The following is a 25,080-nucleotide window of genomic DNA, read 5'->3' as shown; positions in this document are numbered from 1 at the left end:
GAGTCAGACACGACTGAAGCGACTTAGCAGCAGCAGCAGCAAAGGAAGTACCCATGGATGCATGCGGGAGTTCTCTATCAGTTACTGAACACAGCTCCACCTGCTACAGTGGAAGTCTGGAGAACCGAAATCAGATGCACTGCATGTGGTGGTGAGGCTGTGCTCTGGACACAGAGAATACCTCTGGAGCGAGGCAGCTGGACGGTTCTAACCACATGTTTAACAGCAAGGCTCTGGTTAAATTAGGATCTGTCTGCAGAACAGAATACAAAGCAGACATAAATACTAGAGAAGACTATCTAATGTGCTGGGAAAATGCTGTGGACGTGAAAAGTCGGATGTACAGCATAATCTTACTTTCGGAAGTGTAAAGAAAAAAAGTGTTGCCTGCCATTCCAGTTCAAAAAGGATTAAGCCTATGGGCCACTGCAGTTACCCACAGAGTGCGTCATGAGAGGAACTCAGGATGGAGAAAAACAGGAAACATTCTGGATATACTGGCCCATAGATAATTAAGATGCATATCCAAGGAATCATTTCACTGACCCCAGATTACTGCATCTTCCCACATATAGGAAAGGACTAAAATCTTCATCATGACATGTCTTTTTTTTATTACTAGGAGTAATCTTTCAATACTTGACTATACGTTTTTCTCAGCAAAAAAGTTCACCTATCCTCATTTTATTGGCATTCCCTTCTCTAGTTCCCTTGTCTTTGCTTTTATATTTTTCCAGAAGTATTTTAAAATTCTTGTTACTATTGCTGAGGATCATATTTTAAATTCTTTTTTTCTGATATGACTACACTAAATACCTTTTTTTTGTTTGATTAATTTGGTAATAAAGCAGTCTTTAGATGATTCCAATTATGTAAATATTTTTCCTAGATATTCTCCTCTAGGAGGCAGTATCTCTTAAATAATTAGATGAGGCTACCTCCCAGGCTATAGGCCTTAATATAGTCACTTAATAAAAATTAGCTCATAACTTTTTTTGTTTTGCATTTTTCTTTCAGTGAACATAAAAGAGAATAAAAAACAATCACACATCAACTCAAGGTACACGTAAAAAAGGCTGGTGGTAGTAAGATTATTGATAATTTGAGATTTCTTTAAGCTTTTCTGCCTTTTTCAAAACTTTGACAATAAAAGGAAATCAGGGGAAAATATATGAGTTAGTGGACTCCGGTAACAAAGAGAAGGGGGAAACATTATTTTTTCATCTCCCATATATCACTAATTAAATCTATGGTGTAACAGAAATACTTACTCGGCCATGAGTTTGGCTATGCGGTGACAGTCATTCTTGTCATAAAACCAGATACTGTATATTGACACTTGAAAAACAAAAAAAAAGATAAGGAGAAATGAGGTTTCAGTACTTGAGTATATGGCAGTAATATATTATTGCCATAAAATGTCACAGAATTTACCATCAGACCCTCAAACTGTTAACAGTTCCTCTAAAGAAAAGAAAAAGCCTCCCCACAAAATGTTTAATAATAAATTAATAAAGTTGGGCCAGGTAAAGTATACAGATAGTTGGTTTTAGACATCATTATCAGATCTCATTGAGCTTAAGATGACACTAAACTATAAGATGCATTATTATTTTATGTATTAGCAAGGGAATAAATGCTGCCAATTAAACTAGGAGTTTCCAGGTGGTACATTAGTAAAGACTCTGCCTGCCAATGCAGGAGACATAAGAGACTAGTGTTCGATCCCTGGGTCAGGAAGATTCACTGCCTGGAATAGGAAATGGCAACCCACTCCAGTACTTTTGCCTGGAAAATTCCATAGGGTCACAAAGAGTCGGACACGACTCTGTGACTAAGACACACAAGACAAACTAAGAAACAACAATGACTGTGTGGAAAGGGAACAGTGTCTACCATTCCAGTAAATAAGGAATGTTGTCCTTCCCTGCTGGCAAGCCATCAGCCACCGAAGCGCCCCCACGGTGAGTGCTAAGGGAAATTCAGGATGGAGACAAGCAGGAAACCATGTGCCCTGGATACTGGCCCTAGATAGCTGTATATCTAAGATGCCTACCTACGGAATAATTTCAATGAGCCCAGTTTCTTGCATCTTCCTGTACAGAAAAAAGCACAAAAATCACTAACCTGAATTATCTGGTTTTTTGTGATTAGCAGTAATATTTCGATGTTTGACTACATGTTTTCAGCAAAAACTCCTATATACCCTGGCTCCTCCCTCATCTCTTCATAGCATTTTTCGGCGTTATCTGAGAGGCCATCCCCTAGGCCTTAGTTCTCAGAAAAGTCTCTGAATAAAACTTAACCTGCAACTTTTAGGTTTTATTTTTTCTTCACTTGGTAACTAACTGCAAAATGCCTTCCAAATTGACAGTCAAATGTGAAGAGAAAAATTAATGAAAACCACATTAAACCACATTCCAAAACCAAACACCAGAACCTTTGAGTCTCTTGAAATTTAAAAATATAAAATTAATACCATGTTATGGTAAAACAAAACTAAAAACAAACACCCATCCCAGAACCTTCTATGATCAACTCTACTCACACATGAAATGGAAGTGCCCAGGCTGAGCTACATATCACACTTCTTTTCCAATCTTTTATTCCCAATATGGTGATCACGACTAAGAAAGCTCCCCAAAACAGTGGTGATTAATAAACAACAAGGTCCTACTGTATAGCACTATATGCAATATCCTGGAATAAGCCAGGATATATTTTAAAAAAAGGATATATTAAAAAAATATAGAAAAGAATGCATATACGTGTATAACTGACTCACTTTGCCAAAAAGCAGAAATTAATACAACACTGTAAATCAACTATACTTCAATAAAAACATACAGAAAAACCTGGTGGATGGATAGATGGAACTTTATTATAAAGAATATAAAACTGCTATAAATACTTCTCGAATATATTTTTACTTTTAGCTTTTTATACAATTTTAAAGGTTATTTCCATTTATAGCTACTATGCAATTTTGGCTAGACTGCCTGTGTTTTACATATAAATACTTCTTGCATGAGGAAGATCCTTATTGCCAAATTCAGACTTAAATTGAAGAAAGTAGGGAAAACCACTAGAGCATTCAGGTGTGACCTAAATCAAATCCCTTACGATTATACAGTGGAAGTGAGAAATAGATTTAAGGGACTAGATCTGATAGACAGACTGCCTGCTGAACCATGGACAGAGGTTCGTGACATTGTACAGGAGACAGGGATCAAGACCACCCCCAAGAAAAAGAAATGCAAAAAAGCAAAATGGCTGTCTGAAGAGGCCTTACAAATAGCTGTGAAAAGATGAGAAGCAAAAAGCAAAGGAGAAAAGGAAAGATATACCCATTTGAATGCAGAGTTCCAAAGAATAGCAAGGAGAGATAAGAAAGCCTTCCTCAGTGATCAATGCAAAGAAATAAAAGGAAAACAATAGAATGGGAAAGACTAGAGATCTCTTCAAGGAAATCAGAGACCCAAGGGAACATTTCATGCCAAGATGGGCTCAATGAAGGCCAGAAATGGTATGAACCTAACAGAAGCAGAAGATATTAAGAAGAGGTGGCAAGAATTCACAGAAGACCTGTACAAAAAAGATCTTCATGACCCAGATAATCACTACAGTGTAATTACTCACCTAGAGCCAGACATCCTGGAATGTGAAGTCAAGTGGGCCTTAGGAAGCATCACTACAAACAAAGCTAGTGGAGGTGATGGAGTTCCAGTTGAGCTATTTCAAATCCTAAAAGATGATGCAGTGAAAGTGCTGCATTCAACATTTCAGCAAATTTGGAAAACTCAGTAGTGGCCACAGGACTGGAAAAGGTCAGTTTTCATTCCAAGCCCAAAGAAAGGCAATGCCAGAGAATGCTCAAACTATCACACAATTGCACTCATCTCACACACTAGTAAAGTAATACTCAAAATTCTCCAAGCCAGGCTTCAGCAATATGTGAACTGTGAACTTCCAGATGTTCAAGCTGGTTTTAGAAAAGGCAGAGGAACCAGAGATCAAGTTGCCAACATCTGCTGGATCATCAAAAAAGCAAGAGAGTTCCAGAAAAACACCTATTTGTGCTTTAATGACTATGCCAAAGCCTTTGACTATGTGGATCATTACAAACTGGAAAATTCTGAAACAGATGGGAATACCAGACACCTGACCTGCCTCTTGAGAAATCTGTATGCAGGTTAGGAAGCAACAATTAGAACTGGACATGGAACAAGACTGGTTCCAAACAGGAAAAGGAGTACATCAAGGCTATATATTGTCACCCTGCTTATTTAACTTATATGCAGAGTACATCATGTAAAATGCTGGGCTGGATGAAGCACAAGCTGGAATCAAGATTGCCAGGAGAAATATCAATAACCTCAGATGTGCAGATGACACCACCTTAAGGCATAAAGTGAAAAAGAACTAAAGAGCCTCTTGATGAAAGTGAAAGAGGAGAGTGAAAAAGCTGGCTTAAAGCTCAACATTCAGAAAACTAAGATCATGGCATTAGTTTCCCCATCACTTCATGGCAGATAGATGGGGAACAGTGGAAACAGTGGCAGACTTTATCTTCTTGGGCTCCAAAATCACTGCAGACGGTGACTGCAGCCATGACATTAAAAGACGCATGCTTACTCCTTGGAAGGAAAGTTACGACCAACCTAGACAGCATATTAAAAAGCAGAGACATTACTCTGTCAACAAAATTCCGTCTAGTCAAGGCTATGGTTTCTCCAGTAGTCATGTATGGATGTGAGAGTTGGGACTATAAAGAAAGCTGAGAGCAGGAGAATTGATGCTTTTGAACTGTGGTGTTGGAAAAGACTCTTGAGAGTCCCTTGGACTGCAAGCAGATCCAACCAGTTCATCCTAAAGGAGATCAGTCCTGAGTGTTCATTAGAAGGACTGATATCGGAGCTGAAACTCCATACTTCAGCCACCTGATGCAAAGGGCTGACTCATTGGAAAAGACCCTGACGCTGGGAAAGATTGAAGGAAGGAGGAGAAGGGGACGACAGAAGATGAGATGGCTGGACAGCACCACCAACTCAATGGACATGAGTTTGAGTAAACTCCGGGAGTTGGTGACGGACAGGGAGGCCTGGCGTGCCTGGAGCCCATGGGGTCCATGGGGCCCTGGAGTCCATGGGCTCACAAAGAGTGGGACACGAGTGAGTGACTGAACTGAACTGAAACTACAAACACTGAAAGCCTAAGTCAAAGTGAACACATGGACAGGCACGGCTCACCGCTACCAGGTGTACCCGCACTGACACAGGCTCCATTCCATTTCATATGACTCTGGCACAAGAAGGGTAGGTATGTTTTTATTTTTTTAAATTAAACTTTCAGTTTTGAAACAATTGTAACTTCATACATATTATAAAAAATAAACAAAGATGCTGTGTGCCCTTTATTTCTTCCAACAGTAACATTTTGTAAAACTATAACATAATGTTACAGCCAGACTGTTGACATGGATACAATCAAGATACAGAACATTTCTATTGCCACAGAGATCCCTGTTGCCCTTTTATGACCACACCCATCTCCCTTGGTACCCCTCCCCATCTCTGACCCCTGGCAAACACCCTGATCTATTTCTATACTATAATGTTGCCGTTTCGAGAAATGTATTACAAATGGAATCGCAGAGGATCCAACTTCTTGAGATTGACTTTTCTGACTCAATGTCACTCTCTGGATATTCATCTAAAGTTGTCACTTGCATCAACAGTTTGCTATTTTTTGCTGAGTAGTATTTCTTGGTCTGGATGTACGTTTATTTAACCATTTATCCACTGAAGGTCATCTGCAGTGTTTCCACTTTGGGGCTATTACGCATAAGGCTGCTATGTTTGTGCATAGGTTTTTGTGAACCTAAGCTTTCATTTTTCGGGGTTAAATGCCCAAAAGTATAGTTACTGAGTCACAGTAGTTGCACGTTTAAAAAAAAACTGTTACACTGTTTTCCAGATTTTATACTCCTGCCAACAGTGTCCCTCTGTGTCCTTGCCAGCATTTGCTGTTCTATTTTTAATTTTACGCACTCTGATAGGTGTGTAGTGGTATCTCATGGCGGTTTTAATTTACATTTCCCTAATGGCTAATAATACAGAATATCTTTTCATGTGCTTGTCATCTATATATCCTCTTTAATAAAATGTCTATTCATATCTTTTGCCCCAATGCATTGTCTTCTAAACTGTTGAGAATTCTTCATATATTTAAGAAACCAATTCTTTGTCAGATGTGGTTTGAAAATATTTTCTCTTTTGTCAATAGCTTTTTTTCCCCATCCTCTTCATAAGACCCTTCTAGAGCAAAAGTTTTAATTTTGACAAAGTCCAATTTATGAGTTATGCCTTCTGTGGATTTCAAGTCTTAAAACTCTTTGCTGACCCCTAGTAAATTGGATTGGGGCTCTGAAAAGACTCCATTTATGGCAATTACACACAATCATCTTTCTCTAATGTGCCTCTTCTGGCTAAAGGAACACACAAAACACAAGAGATCAAATACAAAAGACACCAATTTTTCTCTAATGGACACAAGGATGATATGCAATACATCAGGCTCAGAGAGGAACACACAACATTTTGAGGGGGTTAAGCAGAGACATTAAAGTTTTCATAGAGGGATTTGTAAACCAAACTCTTAGGAAAGAATTCCATATTAATAATCAAAATAAGTCCACCAGATCTGTCGACTTACTCTGACAAATATTTACCTAAAGTCCCACTCTCTTTCCTTTGAAGAAATACACTATAGAAATAATATGCACATTTTCCACATTTGTGCATTATCAAATACACTGCTAAAAAAGAGTCAAACACTTTCAAAGGCATGCTGCAGAAGAAACAGAGATAAGGAAGCCATAATGATAGCTTAATGGGTAAAGGATAAGAGTAACACTCAATTCTGCCAAAAGCAGACATGCAGAGGTGCAGACACGCATCCAAGAATCAGCCCTGTCTGCCAACATATCAGATGCTCAGTGCATGCAACTGGCAAGGAGGCCCAGGGGGCTGCCACTGAGCCTGTCACCGTCACTGTGAGCAAAGACAGACAAGTTCACCACACAGCTAAAACCATGGAAGACCTTGTCTCCACACCAAAGCTAAGTACTCTTCCCTCAAGGGAACTTACACTCTAAGGCCCAACATATTCTGCCAACCATCTGCTTGCTAAAACATCCTGATATAATTTTTCTTGATTAATTATGCCACAGAGGATTTAGACAATTGGCAATACAGTATAATTTTGCTATGGTAAATAATAATGGCATCACGTTTTGTAAGTGGCTTTTCTGAAGATGAAAGCCAATTATTCAGTTACTGGACACCTACCACATATCATGGCTGTTAATCACTGTCCCAATTAGACACGCTGTCACTGAAGAGTTAGGGGGTGTGACAGGACATTTAAATACTTTAACATTGTACTTCCATAAAAAATATCAAAATACAGAAAAGCATATTCAAAATTAACTGTTTCCCTTGCTTCTCAAATGACAGCCCTCATCTTCTGAACGTATGAAAAGTGCAACTGACAAAGATCAAAGTTGTTGGATTATTTAATGCTCAGAAATTTTCAAAGGCTGAAGGGCATCTGTTTCCCTGGAGAGTCCTGTTTGAAGATTCAGCAGCCAATTATGATCTGATGTCATACCTCATTCTGCTTCTCCTCAGGAGTGGTGTATGACACACACGAGGTCAAGAAAATCCAAATAAATTTGGAGCCCTTATAAAATCCCTTGAGACTTCTAGCAATCTGATAAAATGTCAGTAAAACAGAGCTGGGGACCACCTTCATGCACGTGTTGTCTTTTTGATTCATTTATTAGTTAGATCTGACCTACTTTCTAAAGGGATCTGAGGAGGCTGGAGATTTTCTCAGTATGCTGCCAAGCTGAAAAGGGGTTTGATAAAGCTGTTGGCAATGGTGTCGTGACTTACAGCATTTCTGAAGATGGCACCAACAAAGATCCGCTAGACCAGGAAAACAAACACAACAAAATGTACTTTGAACATAACCAGAAAAATTTACTCTGGAATGAGGAAGACTCTTCTGATTACAAAAGGACTGTAAGAACAGAATAGATGACATATACATAAGCACGCCCTGACAAGTGAAAAAACAAATGCTTTGACAGATCATTTCCTTTAAGACAAGAATAAGGCTGGTGGCTTCATAGCAATATCAAAAGGCTGGGAAAGAGACAGAAGAGAAAGTCTCTGGGGTGGAGGTCAGAATACACACACACAGGTGAAAAGTTACAGAGCCAAAGACTGCTGGACCTGGGATCACAACACTACAGTGTGGTAGGTGGCAAACAGGCAGGTGAGGAAATGCTGTGAATCTGTAAGTAAGGCTGCTAAGTATAACTGGGTTGTAGCAGCAGCTTAACTTTTTGAGGCTAAAGAGTAGACATACTTAAACACCACTGAACACTAACATGGCAGAAAAAGAGCCCACTTTCTAAAATTTAAATTATGTCTACTTAGTAAACATTGATTAAAAGACTTCTTCCAGGAAATTAAAAATGCTATTCTGCAAGCTCTTTATTTTTAAATTTGGTACCCTTCTCTAAATCAAGTCCGAAAATATTTACCAGCAACACTGCTTCCACAGTTCGTTCTAACTGTAATTTCAGTATAGGATTCAGACATATGAAATGACCACTAAACTTTTTGGGGGACTAGGAAAATAAACCCAAGAATATCACAAGTGATGATTCCTATTTATAAACTTTTTACTCTGTAATGATGGGTAACCCTGAATAAAACAGTGAATCATACTAGGATTTCACCTCTGCTTTTAGGATTTATCGTCACATTGCCGCATAGCACTTGCCATGAATAGAGCATACATGGTCAACTTTTAACATCTTTACAAATAAAATAATAATAAATTATAAAAATTGCTTTCACCCGAAAACACTACTGGGGGGAGGGGGAACCCAGTAATTGGGCATAATGAAAAGAACCTGCTTTGAAAATTCTCAACTGTTCATGGACTCAAGTTAACAAGAAGGTACCCGATGGAGGCTCTACTAGAACACTAAGTAGTGACCTATAACAGCTAGGAAGCATTCAAGATTTTTGATATGTCTGACCTAACAGCGTCACCAGATCAACCTTGGAGTCTAAGTTACTGTTTTCATGGTGTTTTACCTCTTCAGTCTACGTTATGTGACAACAGCAAGGCTCTTCCTTTATCTTGGTTCAGAAGGCCAGACGAATGCAGCGCCAAAGATTTCTTCCTCTTACGCTGATTGCAGAATCATACCAGCCACAGCAGCTGCTGCTGATGCGGGAAGACTGCCTGCCTCTTTTCAGGCTACGTAAGAAGCAGTGTGTACTGGATTCAAAGATCACAGAGTATGGACTGTGGAACTTTAGAAACTGTTCATAAAGTCTTCTTTTAGCCTGGTGGTAGAACTCACATTTTTTGAGTTGCCAAACTGTAAAACTACTCTTGCAAGGAAATTTCCTGTATTATGCTTTAAGTTTGAAGATTTGCACCAAATGCCAACAGCCACCTAGCATCTCTACTGCTCGTGCCCTTGAACTGAGAAAGGACACAGAGCAAGAAAAACACACGTACACACTACAGTATTTCTTCTAATAAAACTTACCATTTGGCAGCTACATTTTCAACGCTATGGAAATGAATCTCCCAGCTTTTTCTAGTGATCTAATTTTAATTAAAAATGCTCTATATCAAGAGACTGATGCTCGATATAAAGGAAAAGTGACAAGTGAAGCGGAAACGAAGGGGTACTTCGCACAGATTTTTGGAGGTAAGTTCTTTCAAAATATTAAACAGTAGTAAGATTTTTATTTTCAATTGTTCTGGTGTGGTGACCTGCTGTCACTGTTAAGCTGGTTACAGGGTGTCTATGCCTTAAGGTACCCTCTCTTCTCACATCAAACTTAATTCTATCCTTAGACAAGTGTGTGATGGTGGATTTAGCCAAAAGAGAAGTGATTATTTTACTCTGTGTGCATGTTAGACTTGACATCTCACAATTAAGTCACAAGTACATATACATATATGTACAACAAATTCCAGGTTACCATGTTAACCCTGAGAGATACCCACAGAAAAGAAAATGAAAGTACCCCTGACACTGACCTTGGGGGAAAGCACCTTCTAAGACAAACATACTTAGGTTTTATTGCTTGTAGCCAGTGCTCACCAAATGCTTGAAGGAATAGTGGATAGTATGAAGCACGATTTCCTTTCTATGGAGATAAGTGTTTCTATGGTTAAGATCAGAAATGTGAAGATCGTATAGTTACTTTTTCAGAGGCCCACTGCTATATGGACAACTACTTCAGTACCACTTACTGAACTGGAGAAAACATTCTTCTCAGCATTCTTTTTAGAGGAGATGGAAAGGAATTTAAAACTACTGACCCAATTATTTCATTGAATCCATTTATTCCTAAGTTTTGTTACATTGTTTTTTTCCCAGGAAACTGTCTATATAATCCAAATTTTAAACTTCTATGCAAAAAGTTCTTTACAGTGGTTTCTTATTTTATTCTCTATCCCTAGTTGCTATATATATATATATATATACACATAGTATATATCATTCCTAATACTGCCATTTATGTCTCTCCTCTTTTTGCTGTTGGATCAATCAGGTCATAGAGGTGAGCTTTTGTTTTGTTGATCTGATCTATTGCAATTCCTACCTATGTATGATAATTTTAATAAAAATTCTATACATACTTGAAAAAAATGCAAATTTTTGAACTGCTAGAAGCAGGGTTTTTTCCTTTGTTCATTAGACCAAGTCTAACTGTGTTGTTTAAATATCCCATAACCTTACTAAATTATCTGCCTTATCTGTCAATTACTGAGGTGGTCTGTTTATATTCCCCACTATAATTATGGATTTTAAACATTTGATATGTAATGCCGACAAATACAAGCTACATATCAATTTAGAACTGTTTTTTCTTGTAGGCGATTTACTTCTTTTGTCATTATGGGATAACTTTTATTCCTGATGTTTCCTACCTCAGATTCTATGACATGTGATTAACACAGCTACATCAGTCTTGTTTGGCTAATAGTTACCTGACATGTATCATCCTATCCTTTTACTTTCACCTTTTCCTGGCTTTGGAGTTTTAAGCTTTTTGAAAACAGCATTATTGGCAAATTCTGTGTCTTTATCCAACCTCAGAATCTCTTTTAACTGGCAAATATAGTTCACTTAACATTTGTTTTAATTACTGGTTTATTTATTTCTGCCATTTTATTAGAACTGTGCTATTTCCCATAGTTTCTATTTACTTTTTTCCTATCTCAATTTGTACTGGTTTAAAATTAAGACATCCTATTTCTGTTCTGCAGTGATTACCCTGAATCTTTTGATCAAAACATAGCTTGACTTACAAGTCTATTGGTCATCAATTTATTTACCTTCACCTCAGTCTTCATAATTTTTTGGTTTGGAAAATTTTTATCTTACATTATTGCTGTCTGGTATTTTTGCTTTACCTTTTTAGTACCTCTACTCAAGCTAGGCATTTTATTTTTTTATACAGTCAAGGCTTATTTTGTTTTACTGTTGCTTAAACCTACTTACTTCTGTATTCAATTTCCTTCTTTCTGAACTATAGCCTTTAGAGCTGCACTGGTAAAAATAAATTAACTAAAATAAATTAAGAACTTATAGTTAAAAACAGAGTTGTACTAGGCACATTTCACGGGTTCAATAGCTACCACACAGTACTGCTTTGGAAGCACATATGATAAAGGTCTGCTGGAGTTAACTTCTGTTTCTGTTGAAAAATTTCTTAGTTTGCTCTCTTGAATTACTAAATTGATGGTTAATTGTTTTTTCCTCAGTACTCTGAAAATAAAATTCCTTTGTCTTCTAAACTCAGTAGCTGCAATTAAATATGCTGTCAGTCTAACTGATGCTCTTCCTAAATAATAAATCTCAAGCAGCTTTGGCTGCTTACGTCTTTGCCTTTGATCCAGGTCTGTATTTATTTTGCCATGTGTCCAAGTCTGTATTTATTTCTATTTATTCTGCTTGGGGCCTTATTTTACTGCCTAAATCCAAGACTTATGTCTTTCATGGATTCTGGAAAATTCTCAGTTATAATCTCAAATATTCCCTCTAAAAAAAAAAAATTCCCCCTCTACATATTTTATCATTCTGAAATTCTTCTCTGTCATACGTTAGACTTTCTAAGACTTTCCAACCCTTTGTTCTGTTAAATTTTTCATTTTTCCCCTTTCTGGACTGCATCCTGGATAATTTCCTCAGATGTCTCTTCCAGGTACCCAATTCTCTTTTCAGTCTTTATAAATTAACTGTTATATCAGGTAGAGAGTTTACTTCAACAACTAAAATTTTAATTTCTAGAAAGTTTTACTTAGCTATTTTTCAAATATACCTGTCACTTTATTTTATAATCTACATCTGATATTCCTATCCATTAAACTCTAACTGATCATATCATTAACCAAATGATAAAATTTGATGATAATGATAAAATTTAATGATATAATTAAAATTTCTGGGAAGGGCTGGCTGTTTGTTTTACCATATGCTTTACTGACTATGAATTATGTCTTTGCATATATTGTAATTTTTGGACCATGAGGCTTACCAGTAAGATCCTGGGGCAATCTTGATTAAGAATATTCTCTCGAAAAAAGTTCTGCATTTGCTTTTGCCAAGTGTTCTAGAGTATTCAACAAGTGAGAATCAATTTTATGTTAATTTTTTGGCCTGGGTAAGAAATTACACCAAATGAGTATTATAACTTGAACCTCAAATCTGAGATATGAGAGAGGGCTCTGGCTACAATTTTTAGGGGAGAAATCTTCCCTCTAGTTCATAGCACAGATTGAGGTAGATAAGCCTGCCTGTCACCTCCCTAGGTTGATGGGCTGATAACTTACTAACATACAACTCATTAAGGGACCTGGATAATAAAGTCTTTAAGATCTTTCAGTGATAAGACCACTTGGTTTAAGTCCAAGATAGAGACACAGTCTATAATATTTTAATTTGTAAGTGCCTGACAAATTACATATATGATGCTTTCTTAAGATAAGCAGGTCAGATCAGTGGTTTAAGTGATTTATCCAAAGTTACAGTTGGGAAAATGGCAAAGCCTAGAATAGAATTCTTTTCTGCAAACTAAATTCCACGGCAAAGAGTGTTACCATGGCAAACCCACCCTCAGGGATATCTTCTGCAGCCCTTGCATCTAGAAATCATTTGTAAATTTTAAAAAGAAATGATTAATTGAGAGGCATACAAATCTACAGCTGCCCAAGTACGTTTCTGTATGGATCTATGCTTCAGAACTCTGGTGTCCAATATGGTAGCCACTAGTCTCATATGGCTATTTAAATGCAAATTGATTAAATAAACTTTAAAAAATCTGTTTTTTCTTGGCTGTACCACATTTTAAGTGTTTCACAGTCACATTGGCTGACTGGTGACTGCTATATGGGACAGTATCAATACAGAGGATTTCCATCATCACAGAGTTCTACAGGACAGTACTGCTCTAGAGAGTGGACTGATGAAATAAGTTATTTTACTGTTGTAGCAAAGAAGAAAGAACATTGGTTTTGAAGCTCAAGAGACCTAGATTTGACTTCTGCCTGTTACTTATAAACTTTGTTGACTCTTGAGCAAGTTTCTTAACTTCTCTGGGACTCTTGTTTCCTCATCTGTAAGTGGGGAATCAGAAATAAGGTGCTGGGAATATCATTTTTGCTTAGTAACCACAGAATCTGCAGTAGCCTCAGCCCTTATTGGGGTCTTATGGCTGGCAAAAGGTAAAAAAATAAACTGCTTCCAAAAGATGCAAGAGAATCACCGAAGCTAAACTTCTAGCAGGTGCAAGCATTTGCTGTGGAAGATTTTACCTCTCTCTTGGGATGGTGGGGTGGGATGTTAAAGAAAAACTAGGGAATTCCCTGGCAGTCCAGTGGCTAGGACTCTGTGCTCTCACGTCTGTGGGTCTGAATTCCATCCTTGATTGGAGAACTAAGATCCTACAAGCCACTCAGAGCATGCCCCCCTCCCCCCACCAAAAAAAGTTAGAACTGGAAAAAGTTAGAGCTCAATATTCTATCACCTCTAAAAACTGATTTAAGAGGAAGAGGCTGGATCTGAGGGTGTAGCTGGAATAAAATAGGTCAGGTGTCTTGGTGGTATTTCCCATGAGAAAATGACAGAAGAAAAGCTACACAATCATGTATAATTACCTGTATACACATCAGACACTAATTAACTTTTTATTTAAAGAACAAATCCCTAAACAATTCAGTAGCTTGCTGCCCTGACAAGACTACTTGATACTTTTAAGACTAGGGAGACAAAACAGACTCAGCAGAGGCTTTAACAGTCTCAAAATCACTTTATGCTGCCCTGTCACTTCTCCCCAGTACAGAAAGGCCTCTAAATACTTTCCCCAAGCTCTTCTTCTAGACTATTTCTAATATATCCACAGTATTGTTCTTGACTTTTTCAGGCTTGTCTCTGGCTTAAAAACAAACTGATGTGCTCCTGAATATCTTATTAGCAATACCAGAAACTGTTAGGCCCTTAAGAAATAATTCAGTGCCTCAATTAACTGAGAAGCAGAATGATCTGGGTTAAGTGAGTCTTATGTTTAACTAAAGAAACCTTTGTTTCAACCTCTTGTTGAAAATCTTTCTACAATAAAAAGCATTAGTGCACTGTGCCCCTCAAGAATATTCTGATTAACGTAAGAAACACTCCTGATGATTTAAGGTCTTATCATTACAGCAAATCAGTCTATGACACTATAGTGTGGTAAAACTTACAGTACTGATCTCAAGTAACACATGAGAAATTTGCTAGATTTTCACAAAATAAAACATTAGCCTTTTTTCTTTATAATTTGCCTTCATTTCTTCCACACACGGACAATCGAAATATTTCCAGATATTTTAGGCTCCAATTGGTTAAATTTGGGTTAATCAACAAAACACTAGAAATCAACTACACTCTGATAAAATTAATTTTAAAACATTTTGGTTAATCATGGTTCACTTTTCTTTGTGTTATCTTGCACTTCAACTTCATAGGTACCTTTACTTGTCCAATACAATTTATTTCAGGCTTATGCTAAATGGTAATTAAGTCCATGGGCCTCTGATAATTTCCCCTACTGACTACTTTACTAATTAAATGTATATTAGAGGCAATAGCTAGATTAAGTTTTCAGGTAATAAAAAAGCAGAATTAAACCAATTTTCCTTAAATAAAAAATTGGATCTGTGCTGCTTTGCAGAATTTCCCCTTTAACAGAATGGTCAGCATAAAGAAAACAGCTTTTGAAATAATTCTTACTGTTAATAGTTTAAACAAATCCATCCATTCAAACTAAGAGAGATAATTATCTGGACAAATCATTTACTGAAAAGTCAAGAGATAGATTTTATTTTGCTTAAAAGTGAGCTAAGGAGAAGAATTTGAGGCTTTTAATTTCAACAAAGACTTGTTACTTCTCAGTCAGGGAATGAAAAGATGCATACTTTCTAGTAGTTTTTTTTTTAAACATTTTATATGGAAGACATTCCCCCAATCCTAGTTACCTCGCACTCAAGTGAAATTCAAACTTTTACGTTTTAAGTTGGAAGCACAGCCTCTCCAGCAGTCTCCTCAGATGAAGGCTGCAGCAGTCCCCATACCAGCATCACCAGTGCTGATATTCCTATCAGCAGTGCCAGACAAATTGTCTGTCTGCTGTTCCCAAACACTCATACCTCCAATCCCCATGTTGAAATACAAGAACCAGGTGTACTTTTTAGTATATACTTCTTAAAAAGGCCACTCTGGCTTTGCTGACTACACCCAACCATTTTTCGTGTCTATAAAATGCCTGAAAGGACCCTGCACTAGGAAGCAGCAAAAATGGTTACAATCCTCTCTCCAACTAAGCAGCCGCCACTCACCTCTGAGTCTCAGCTGACTTAACTGCCTGTCTACCCTAAAAGTTATTTTACTATTGACATTAAAGTACAATAGCTCCTGGCCCAGCACTTGTACCCAACACTCAACTAAATAAATAGACTGAAAAATACCACAATCAGGGCAAAGACACTCCTTTCTTTGTGCACAGAAATAGCAGTATCTGCCTTTAAGTTCTTTTGCTCAGTGGCATGGGCAGCCAATAACACATATTACAACAAAAACAAAGGCTGAAATTTATTTTCATAGAACAAATAGTAGGAGTATAACGTAATACAATTATATAGAATAATATAGTTAACTACTACTAAAATAATAAGTCACTGTATACAAAAGAGTGTTTCAATTTTAGAAGCTCAATTCAAAAGCTCTGATCTTAGCAAGAGACTCACTTACAACCACAAGAGTATAGACCAGAGTTTTTATTGTATCCTGAATTTCCAAGAATACTGTGCTGACAGAAACTAAAGTCCCTTAATTAAGCAGCAAACACATGAACTATAATTAACAGATAGATACTCACAACTTGCATTTCTATACAGAAGAAATGGTTCATGGAGTTGAAATTCCAAATCTTTATTCACTGGTTCAACTAGATTGTGCATATTCAGTCGATTCACAATGGTGAAACCATGGTAAGGTGAAGCTGACCTTAGATTTAATAGAAGAAAAAAAAAAAAAACAGTAGTCATTAAATTTGCTGAAATATTATCTACTCTTTTGTTCCATTTTAAAGAATGAATGGAATATTGCATTATATAATATTATTAGCACTTAAAATCATAAACAAAAAATTTAAGTCAGGCCATACCCCCACTCCCCCCAGGAGCTTTCAAGGACTGTCCCTCAGAATAAAGGCCAAGGTCCTAACTAAGGCCATCCACCCAAGGCCTTAAGTGACATGTGCCCCCTTGACTTCAACTCCTGTGCCTCTTCCCTGTTCTTCCTGCTCCAGCCACACTGGACTCCTTACCATTCTTCCTATAGGTATGTTTCTACCTAAAGACCTCTGTCTGGGCTACTCGCCCAAAATCTAGCTATCTCATTTCCCGCAAGCCTCCGTTCAAACGTCCCATTTTCAGTGAGGCCTACCACACAACTACCCTTTCCAATGCTCCCAAGCTCAATACCTCTAACCCTTCTCTCTCTGTTTCCATACCACTTTTTTTTGTATTTATCATCCTTCTCCACTAAACTGTACCATGCAAATAGGATTTTTATTTTTTTCAGATAAGTACCAAGAGAGACATATAGTAGATACTTAGTGAATATAATCTTAATAAAAATATCATTTATTTTAAATATAGTACAGGACTGGTTACAATAATTATTGCCCACCATCACAATGATTTTGCTTATATCAAATGGGAGAACTATGGAAAGACTTGAGCTAGTAAGAAAATGTTTTGAATCCTACAAGAAGAAATATCTTTGGTTCCCATGTCAGGGTGATTCAGCACACAATCCTTTAGGAACTTCTCACTTGTATACGACACATTTCTCTGTGTACATGGGAGAGGTTTTAGAATTCTATTCTACAGATTAGGAAACAAGCTTAGGATCATTCAGGCCTGCACCCAAAGTCACACAAATAAAAACCAGGACTCAGCTTTTAGGTTTTCTGATTCCAAATCCAGGATTCTTCTATGCTAAGGTCTCTCCAAAGGGACATTCTGACATCTGGTATATATTTATCCATTTCATCCATAACATGTTCTCAGATTTCCCAAAGAGTCTCTCTGGCCTCCTTTTATTGGAATCAATACAAGTAGAAGCTTCCATAAATTTCATTGAATCAAGTCAGTTACTAAACTAAATTTCATTTTCTGTAATTGGTGAATCCATACTGTTACAATAAGGCCAGGAAAGTGCTTCCCAAGTACCGAGGTTCTAATAACAGTTGAAGAGCTTCTAGAGATTTATACTGGTAATGAATACTACCAAGTAAAGGGTAAAGGTCTTTTTTTTTTTTTTTTAAAGGAGAAAGATGAGTAACAGGGAACAAAATGTCAAAAAGAAAGAGTAACATTAAAGCACTTAAAAGGAAGAAAAAAATCAGTGTTTTTTAGACAAGATCTCAAAGGTGCACAACACAATTTAGAAGAATATTTGACAAATTCTTGTTGCAATCCATAAATAATTTACCACATACACACACGAAAAAAACCAGGTATCAGTAATCCCACTGAGTTTCCTAAGCTTTAGAAACCAAGAGAAGGCATCTACCCCAATCAGAGCAAGAGTTAAGAGGGATCCAGGAAAACAAGAAACTACAATGACTAACATACCCTGTCAATTGCCTTTAGGCCAAGAAAGTTGCCAAACAAAACCAAACCTTCAATTCACAAACCAATCATGTTTAAGACAATTAATGCTCAGAAAAGTTGAAAGTTAAAAATGTGCAGTTATGAGTAATCCAGACTTTCTAAAGGACTCTCAAACTAAAAATACATATTACTAGTCACTGTACACAACTCAAAACTTTTGGGTAGTTGGAATGGGTAAAGAACCAGTCTTAGAAGATAACCTTTTTGTTCAGTAATCACAGAATAGTTAGTCCCTGTATTATATTTTTTTCAGTTACATACCTCTGTTTTCCTAATATGGGGGGAAGGAGAAAGGCATATGTTTTAGATTCATTCATTACTACAAAATGTTTTTTATTTTGCTAGGTTCCTAAATAAGTTCTGTTTGATTCTGAATCACAGGAACTGTCAAAGAAGGGACATTACTTGGTTAAGATTTCACAGCAAGGGATGGATGAATACTTGGAAGGGTTAAGCAGGAAGGTTCCAAAGACAAATTACAATAGGCCTGAATCACTCTATATGACATTGTTCACCATCAAATTAAAAAAAAATAGTTTTTTTAAAGCTTACCTTCGATATACAAATAAGGTCCCTTCTATATCGGTCTTCTCCTGTAACAGATGAGTCAATTAGTTTTTTTCCCCATAATCTAACCCCAAGTTGTCCCAATGGAGAAGTGCTTCATGTTTAAGATCAACTTATTTATTTTAAAATTAATTACTCTAAAATTAATTAATTAATTTTAAAATTAATTACTCTCTACAAACTACTGTTACCAGTTTTTTTTGTATCCTTTCTAGTCTACTGATGCATGTTAACTGATATGCAATGTTATCCAGCAACATGCCTGCATCTATAGTAACTTTCCTTTTCTTTTTTAAAATTTAAAGAAGGAGAAAATCTAGACTTAGCTTTCATTTTTTAAAACTAAAATGTTTCAGCCAAATAATTTTAAAGCCAAAGTCTGTACACAGTCATTACTTCACCTTTAAAGTTTATCAAAGTTAGTAGGAGGAAAAAAAAGAAATTTTATCTTACAGGACACTGTTTCATCACTTGGGAGATTTTGGCATATTTTCATGAGCAGAAAAATTTTGTGGTTAGTTAAGAACTACTGTCAAACACAATTAGTTTGTTATTCTTAGACCTTTGTTGAAGAATCATGAATACTGAAACTATACTTAGTATAATTTTTATAGCTCTTACAAATAATTTAAAACTTTTTTTAGCTTAAAGTAAACATTTTGATTAAGAAAGTACAATTCATCATCTTTCATTTGCTGTGACAAAAGTGTATTTAGGTTTTAAACAGTTACAATGTTTTAAAAAAAAGAAAAAAAAATTAGTCTACAGTTCACAGTCCAGATAGGATCTAGTTTAATGCAATCAGCAAACTATTAGCAAACTTAAATGTTAGTCATATAGAATTGAATTTGGTGGGATGAAAAAAAGAACTTTAAAAGATATTTACCATCTTTATTTCTAACTTAAACATCATTATGGAATTTTTCCTTACATATTTCTTGCCTTTCAAACTTTATTAATATAAGAAATTGGTAATCAATTGCTTCACAATGAAAGAAAATTTAACCAAATAAACAATTATGTAAAGTTACAAATCACTGCCATGATATAAATGAATAATGGTAGCTTAGTTTTCAGTTCAGGTTATTTCAGTTTGTATTTTATATTTAAAGAAGAATGGCACAATTAAAATTCCAAAATATTGGAAGTCTGTGACAAACTAGAAATAATAGCTTGTCAGTAATAAGCCCATGCCCCAAATATTCACCATTTGTCTGCAATCCACATTGCAAAATTTTTTATGTACAGCAAGAAAAGAAAAATGGTCCAAAACAATTTAAACTAAAGCAATATCTAATAAGTCACACTTAAAAAAAAATCTATAATTTTGTTCTGTGTGGCTTGCCATACCTCCTTCTATTCCAGGAGGTGGAGGAAAGCAGATACAAAGTGAAGGAAAGCAGATACAAAGTATAGAAAGATGACTTTGAAAACTCTCCACATCTGATTTAACTGTTTATTAATGCGAAATGATTTTTCACAAAATTAATGATTAAATGTAACCCATGTATCTGCATTATGTTGTAAAGGATATATTATGATAATAATCTTTCCGTTTGTTAGTACAAGGACTTCAATCCTTATTGAAACGTGAACGTGAATCATTTATTAATTCAATCCAACAAACATTTACAGATTACTTTTTAAATAAAGCCTATATAGCTAAATGAGTTAGTCAAGGAGATTCATATTTTTAAGGGAAATGATGTTACGTTTATTTATTTATATTTTATTTAGCTACTTGCGTGGCTTGTTAGATCTTAGTTTCCTGACCAAGGATCGAACTTGCCCCCTGCAGTAGAAGCGGGGAGTCCTAACCACTGGACCGCAAGGGAAGTCTCAAAATTCTGTCATGTAAACAACCGAAGCTTCAAACCAGCTAACAAATCAGTAAACTAACCGAATGTAACTTTTTGCAACCTATCTCGTGCAAAAAAATGCAGAAAGTACTTAGTTTGATGGGAGCATTCGGAGGTGACATCACCAGTAGCAAAAATGAAACAAACACGGGGTCTCTTATCCAAAGGTTTCAATGTAACGAAATTAACATGCAAGCCCTTTTCCTAAGTGTCTTGAAATCTTTTCCAAACTCTGGAAACAGTGTAGTTTGATAAATGCGGGACTTATCCCCACCCTCTCGCCTTTCCAAGAACTGAAACTAATTGGATTTCAAGCTTTAAATCCTAATAACCTCTGCGAAGGGGGTTCTGATTTATCTATCTGTTGGGGGGAGAGGAGTGTTTACTTTATAGATTATGTATATATAATTTATCTAACAACTCTCAAAGCTTCAGACAATCTTAGAGGTATCTTTCTGACTCCATCGATCTCGTATCCTCCAACACACCTGCTTCTAAAGAAGGCAGGTCGCCCACATCCTTGAACTGGACCCCTGGGGACTGATCCTTCTTCAACCCTCCCCCCATCAGCTTTCCCCCCGGATGTCTGGACCTACTTCCCTCTCTCCTCTCACCCAATCCCCAGCGGCGCCGACACTTCTCAGGCGCCGGCCAGGCTCTCCTCCAGTCTCTGGCCTCTCCTCCGCCACTCTGGCCTCCCGCATCGCCCCCTACCCAGGTCAGTCGGCGCGGCCCCTTTAAGAGGCGGCGGCCGGGAGAGCGACTTCAGCGGCCTGGCTGCACTCACCCACTGGTTGGCCTTGGGGCAGAAGGTGTACAGTGCGACCTGGCCCGTGAGGTCTGCGATGCTGGTGATGTAGGGGTCGTGTTGCTTCAGGGCCGCTAGGCTCATCTCTTGCCCAGCTCGACTCAGCGACTCCATCTTGAATTCCGGAGCCGAGCCCCTCTGGCGGGGGCGGAGTCGAGGACAGGAAGGTGCCATGGATGCAAAGTTCCCCCAGCTGCGTCAGCACCCTCAATTTCCGCCTCTCCACCGGGCCTCGCGGCGAGGCGGTACTGCAGCTATTATGCTCCGCTAAACCCACGCCCGGGGCTCCGGGTTCCGGTGTCGTCAGGTCCCAGTGGGCTGAAGGTTCGAGGTGGTGTCCGCCGCCGCGTGGCGGAGCAGAAAGGCCGGTGCGCAGGTTCTTTCCCGCGGACTGAAAGGTACCGGCGCTCGGATCAAGGCCGCTCTGGAGCTTTCTCACCGTTCCTGCCGGATTAGTTTCCCGCGGCCGCAGACTGGAAACCTAGCTGCGTCAAGGCAGGGCTTCACGGGCGGTTTAGAAAACAGAAAAGCGGGGCGAAATGGCGGGGAGGGGTGGGGAACCCCGGGAAGTACCCCAGATCTCAGATCTATTCGTGTTTTTATAAAGGGAGTTTTTGAAAAAGCCAAACTAGCCCGTCTGTAACTACACAGAAATGTCTTTTATTGTCAACTTATTTCCTACCTCTGAATCCCAGGAAAATCTTTATCCAGTTTTGGAAAGAACACGTGAAAACTTGCCCGTGCATCGTTTAAAGCTTCAAAACTGTAACTCATCCTTTTAGCAAACATCTGCTTAATATTTGAAGGCATTTTTAAAGAGCCAGTTACTAGTTAAGGAGTAAAAGCGTGGAAGATAAAAGGAAGCTCTACCCCTCCCCCGCCCCTCCCCCGACTTGTTAAAGAAAAAACGTTTTCTTATACTTAAAAGATAACCGGAAAAAAAAAAAAAGATAACCGAGAGGTGTCTGTGGCTGTTCAGTGGTTCACTCCACCCTTCCAGTGCACGGGGTGTAGGTTGAATTTTTTTTTGACTAAGAAAACGTGTAATAGTTGTATTGTTTATGATTTTTACATCCCGAGGTCATTATCAGAAAGATACTTCATGTTTTACATTCTTGGCAGAATCACGTTACATGTACAAATGCAGACAAGGAAACATATTCATTTACTGTTTCTTTAGCAAGTATTTTTGTTAGTTGCTCAGCCCTGTCCTACTCTTGGCAATCCCATGGACTGTAGCCCACCAGACTGTAGCCACCTCTGTCCATGGCATTCTCCAGGCAAGAATACTGGAGTGGATTGCCATTCCCTTCTCCATCAGTCCAGTTCAGTCGCGTCCGACTCTGCGACCCTGTGAACCGCAGCAGGCCAGGCCTCCATGTCCATCATCAACTCCTGGAGTTTACCCAAACGCTTGTCCATTGAGTCCGTGATGCCATCCAACCGACTCATCCTTTGTCATCCCCTTCTCCTCCTGCCCTCAATCTTTTCCAGCATCAGGGCCTCTTCAAATGAGTCAGATCTTCACATCAGGTGGCCAAAGTGTTGGAGTTTCAGCTTCAACATCAGTCCTTGCAGTGAACACTCAGGACTGATCTCCCCCAGGATAGACTGGTTGGATCTCCTTGCAGTCCAGGGGACTCTCAAGAGTCTTCTCCAACACCACAGTTCAAAAGCATCAGTCCTTTGGCGCTCAGCTTTCTTTATAGTCCAACTCTCATATCCATACATGACCACTGGAAAAACCATAACCTTGACTAGACAGACCTTTGTTGACAAAGTAGTGTCTCTGCTTTTTAATATGCTGTCTAGTTTGGTCATAACTTTCCTTCCAAGGAGTAAGTGTCTTAATTTCATGGCTGCAGTCACTGTCTGCAGTGATTTTGGAGCCCCCCAAAATAAAGTCAGCCACTGTTTCCACTGTTTCCCCATCTATTTGCCATGAAGTGATAGGACTGGATGCTGTGATCTTAGTTTTCTGAATGTTGAGCTTTAAGCCAACTTTTTCACTTGCCTCTCACTTTCATCAAGAGGCTCTTTAGTTCTTCACTTTCTGCCACAAGGGTGGTGTCATCTGCATATCTGAGGTTATTGATATTTCTCCGGGCAATCTTGATTCCAGCTTGTACTTCCTCCAGCCCAGCGTTTCTCATGATGTACTCTGCATATAAGGTAAATAAGTAGGGTAACAACGTATAGCCTTGACGTACTCCTTTTCCTGTTTGGAACCAGTCTGTTGTTACATGTCCAGTTCTAATTGTTGCTTCCTGACCTGTATACAGATTTCTCAAGAGGCAGGTCAGGTTGCCCTTCTCCATAGCAAATATTTATTGAATGCCTACTTTGAATGGGTAGCTGCTTGGGATGCGAAGAACTGACTCATTGGAAAAAACCCTGATCCTGGGAAAGATTGAAGGCAGTAGGAGAAGGGGATGAGATGAGAGGATGAGATGGTTGGATGGCATCACCGACTCCATGAACATGAGTTTGAGTAAGTGCCAGGGGGTTGGTGATGGTCAGGGAAGCCTGGGGTGCTGCAGTCCATGGGGTTGCAAAGAGTCAGACACGACTCAGCGGCTGAACTGAAAGCCCCTTGGGAAGCGTCAAAGTCTAAGACAATTTTTTTCTGGTTCTGGGAGAAACTGAAAGAAGTAGGGGCAATGCTAGAGAGCTATCACTTGACACCCAGGGGATGGAGCCAGTAACTTCATCTGTCAGGAGAGTATTGGAAGGCTTGATGGAGGAGATGATGTTTGAATTATTAGTGTTTCAGGAATAAGTATGAGTTCATCAGGAAGGACAGGCAAGGACTCCCTTTCATATCACAGTCTAAATGGTAGTGATGTGTTCATCCTCATTTGATGGTTGCTTCATTGAAACTAGGTGGAGAAATCACTGGCTAGTTGTTCCACACTAGTTCAGGGGGATCTGGTATTAGAATGCAGGGACTAGGCCGCTCCAGGGTTCTTTTCTCCATGCTATGCCTGCCTTTCTTTGTATCGGAGAGAGAGTCCTACATCCCCCGCTCCCTTCTTTCTTTCTTTTCCTTAACTTTTTATTTTATATTGGAGTATAGTTGATTAACAGTGTTGTGTTAGGGGACTTCCCTGGTGGTTCAGTGGTTAGAAATCCACCTTCAATGCAGGGGATGCAGGTTTGACTCCTTGTCCCAGAAATAAGATCCCACATGCCTCCAGGCAACTAAGCCTGCACACTGCAACTAGAGAAAGCCCACACGCTGCAACAGAGACCCAGAGAAGCCAACATTTTAAATTTAAGTTAAAAAAAAAACATAAAAAATCAACAAAAACCCATGTTCTGTTAGTTTCACGTGTACAACAAAGTGATTCAGTTATACACATGCATGTATCCTTTTTCTTTTCAAAATATTTATGGATTTTGGTTGTGCTGCGTCTTCGATGCTGCAAGCGGGCTTTCTCTAGTTGCGGTGAGTGGGCGCTACTCTCCAGTTGCGGTGCTCGGGCTTCTCAGTGGTGGCTTCCCTTGTCGCGGAGCACAGGC

At 38.4% G+C, this 25,080-nt stretch overlaps 1 protein-coding gene and 1 long non-coding RNA gene across 2 annotated transcripts in view; one reads left to right on the top strand and one right to left on the bottom strand.

Annotated features, from left to right (window-relative positions):
- DCP1A (decapping mRNA 1A) overlaps positions 1–21,764 on the bottom strand; it is a 42,362-nt gene extending 20,598 nt beyond the window's left edge. Inside the window, exons 1-4 of the mRNA XM_070455926.1 lie at positions 21,538–21,764; positions 18,877–18,917; positions 16,521–16,648; positions 1,272–1,338 (exon numbers count right to left, since the gene is read on the bottom strand). Of these exons, the coding sequence (XP_070312027.1) occupies positions 1,272–1,338; positions 16,521–16,648; positions 18,877–18,917; positions 21,538–21,732 (431 nt within the window). The 5' untranslated portion in view covers positions 21,733–21,764. The remainder of the gene's footprint in view (positions 1–1,271; positions 1,339–16,520; positions 16,649–18,876; positions 18,918–21,537) is intronic.
- A 29-nt stretch (positions 21,765–21,793) lies between these two features.
- On the top strand, positions 21,794–22,514 carry LOC139031261 (uncharacterized). The gene is made up of 2 exons (XR_011483735.1): positions 21,794–21,956; positions 22,254–22,514. It is a non-coding gene; the product is annotated as an uncharacterized lncRNA (long non-coding RNA).
- Positions 22,515–25,080: the final 2,566 nt, after the last annotated feature.

Source organism: Odocoileus virginianus, chromosome 26 (genome assembly GCF_023699985.2).
Source record: "Odocoileus virginianus isolate 20LAN1187 ecotype Illinois chromosome 26, Ovbor_1.2, whole genome shotgun sequence".
Lineage (NCBI taxonomy): Eukaryota > Metazoa > Chordata > Mammalia > Artiodactyla > Cervidae > Odocoileus > Odocoileus virginianus.
This window is presented reverse-complemented; position numbering and strand designations above follow the sequence as displayed.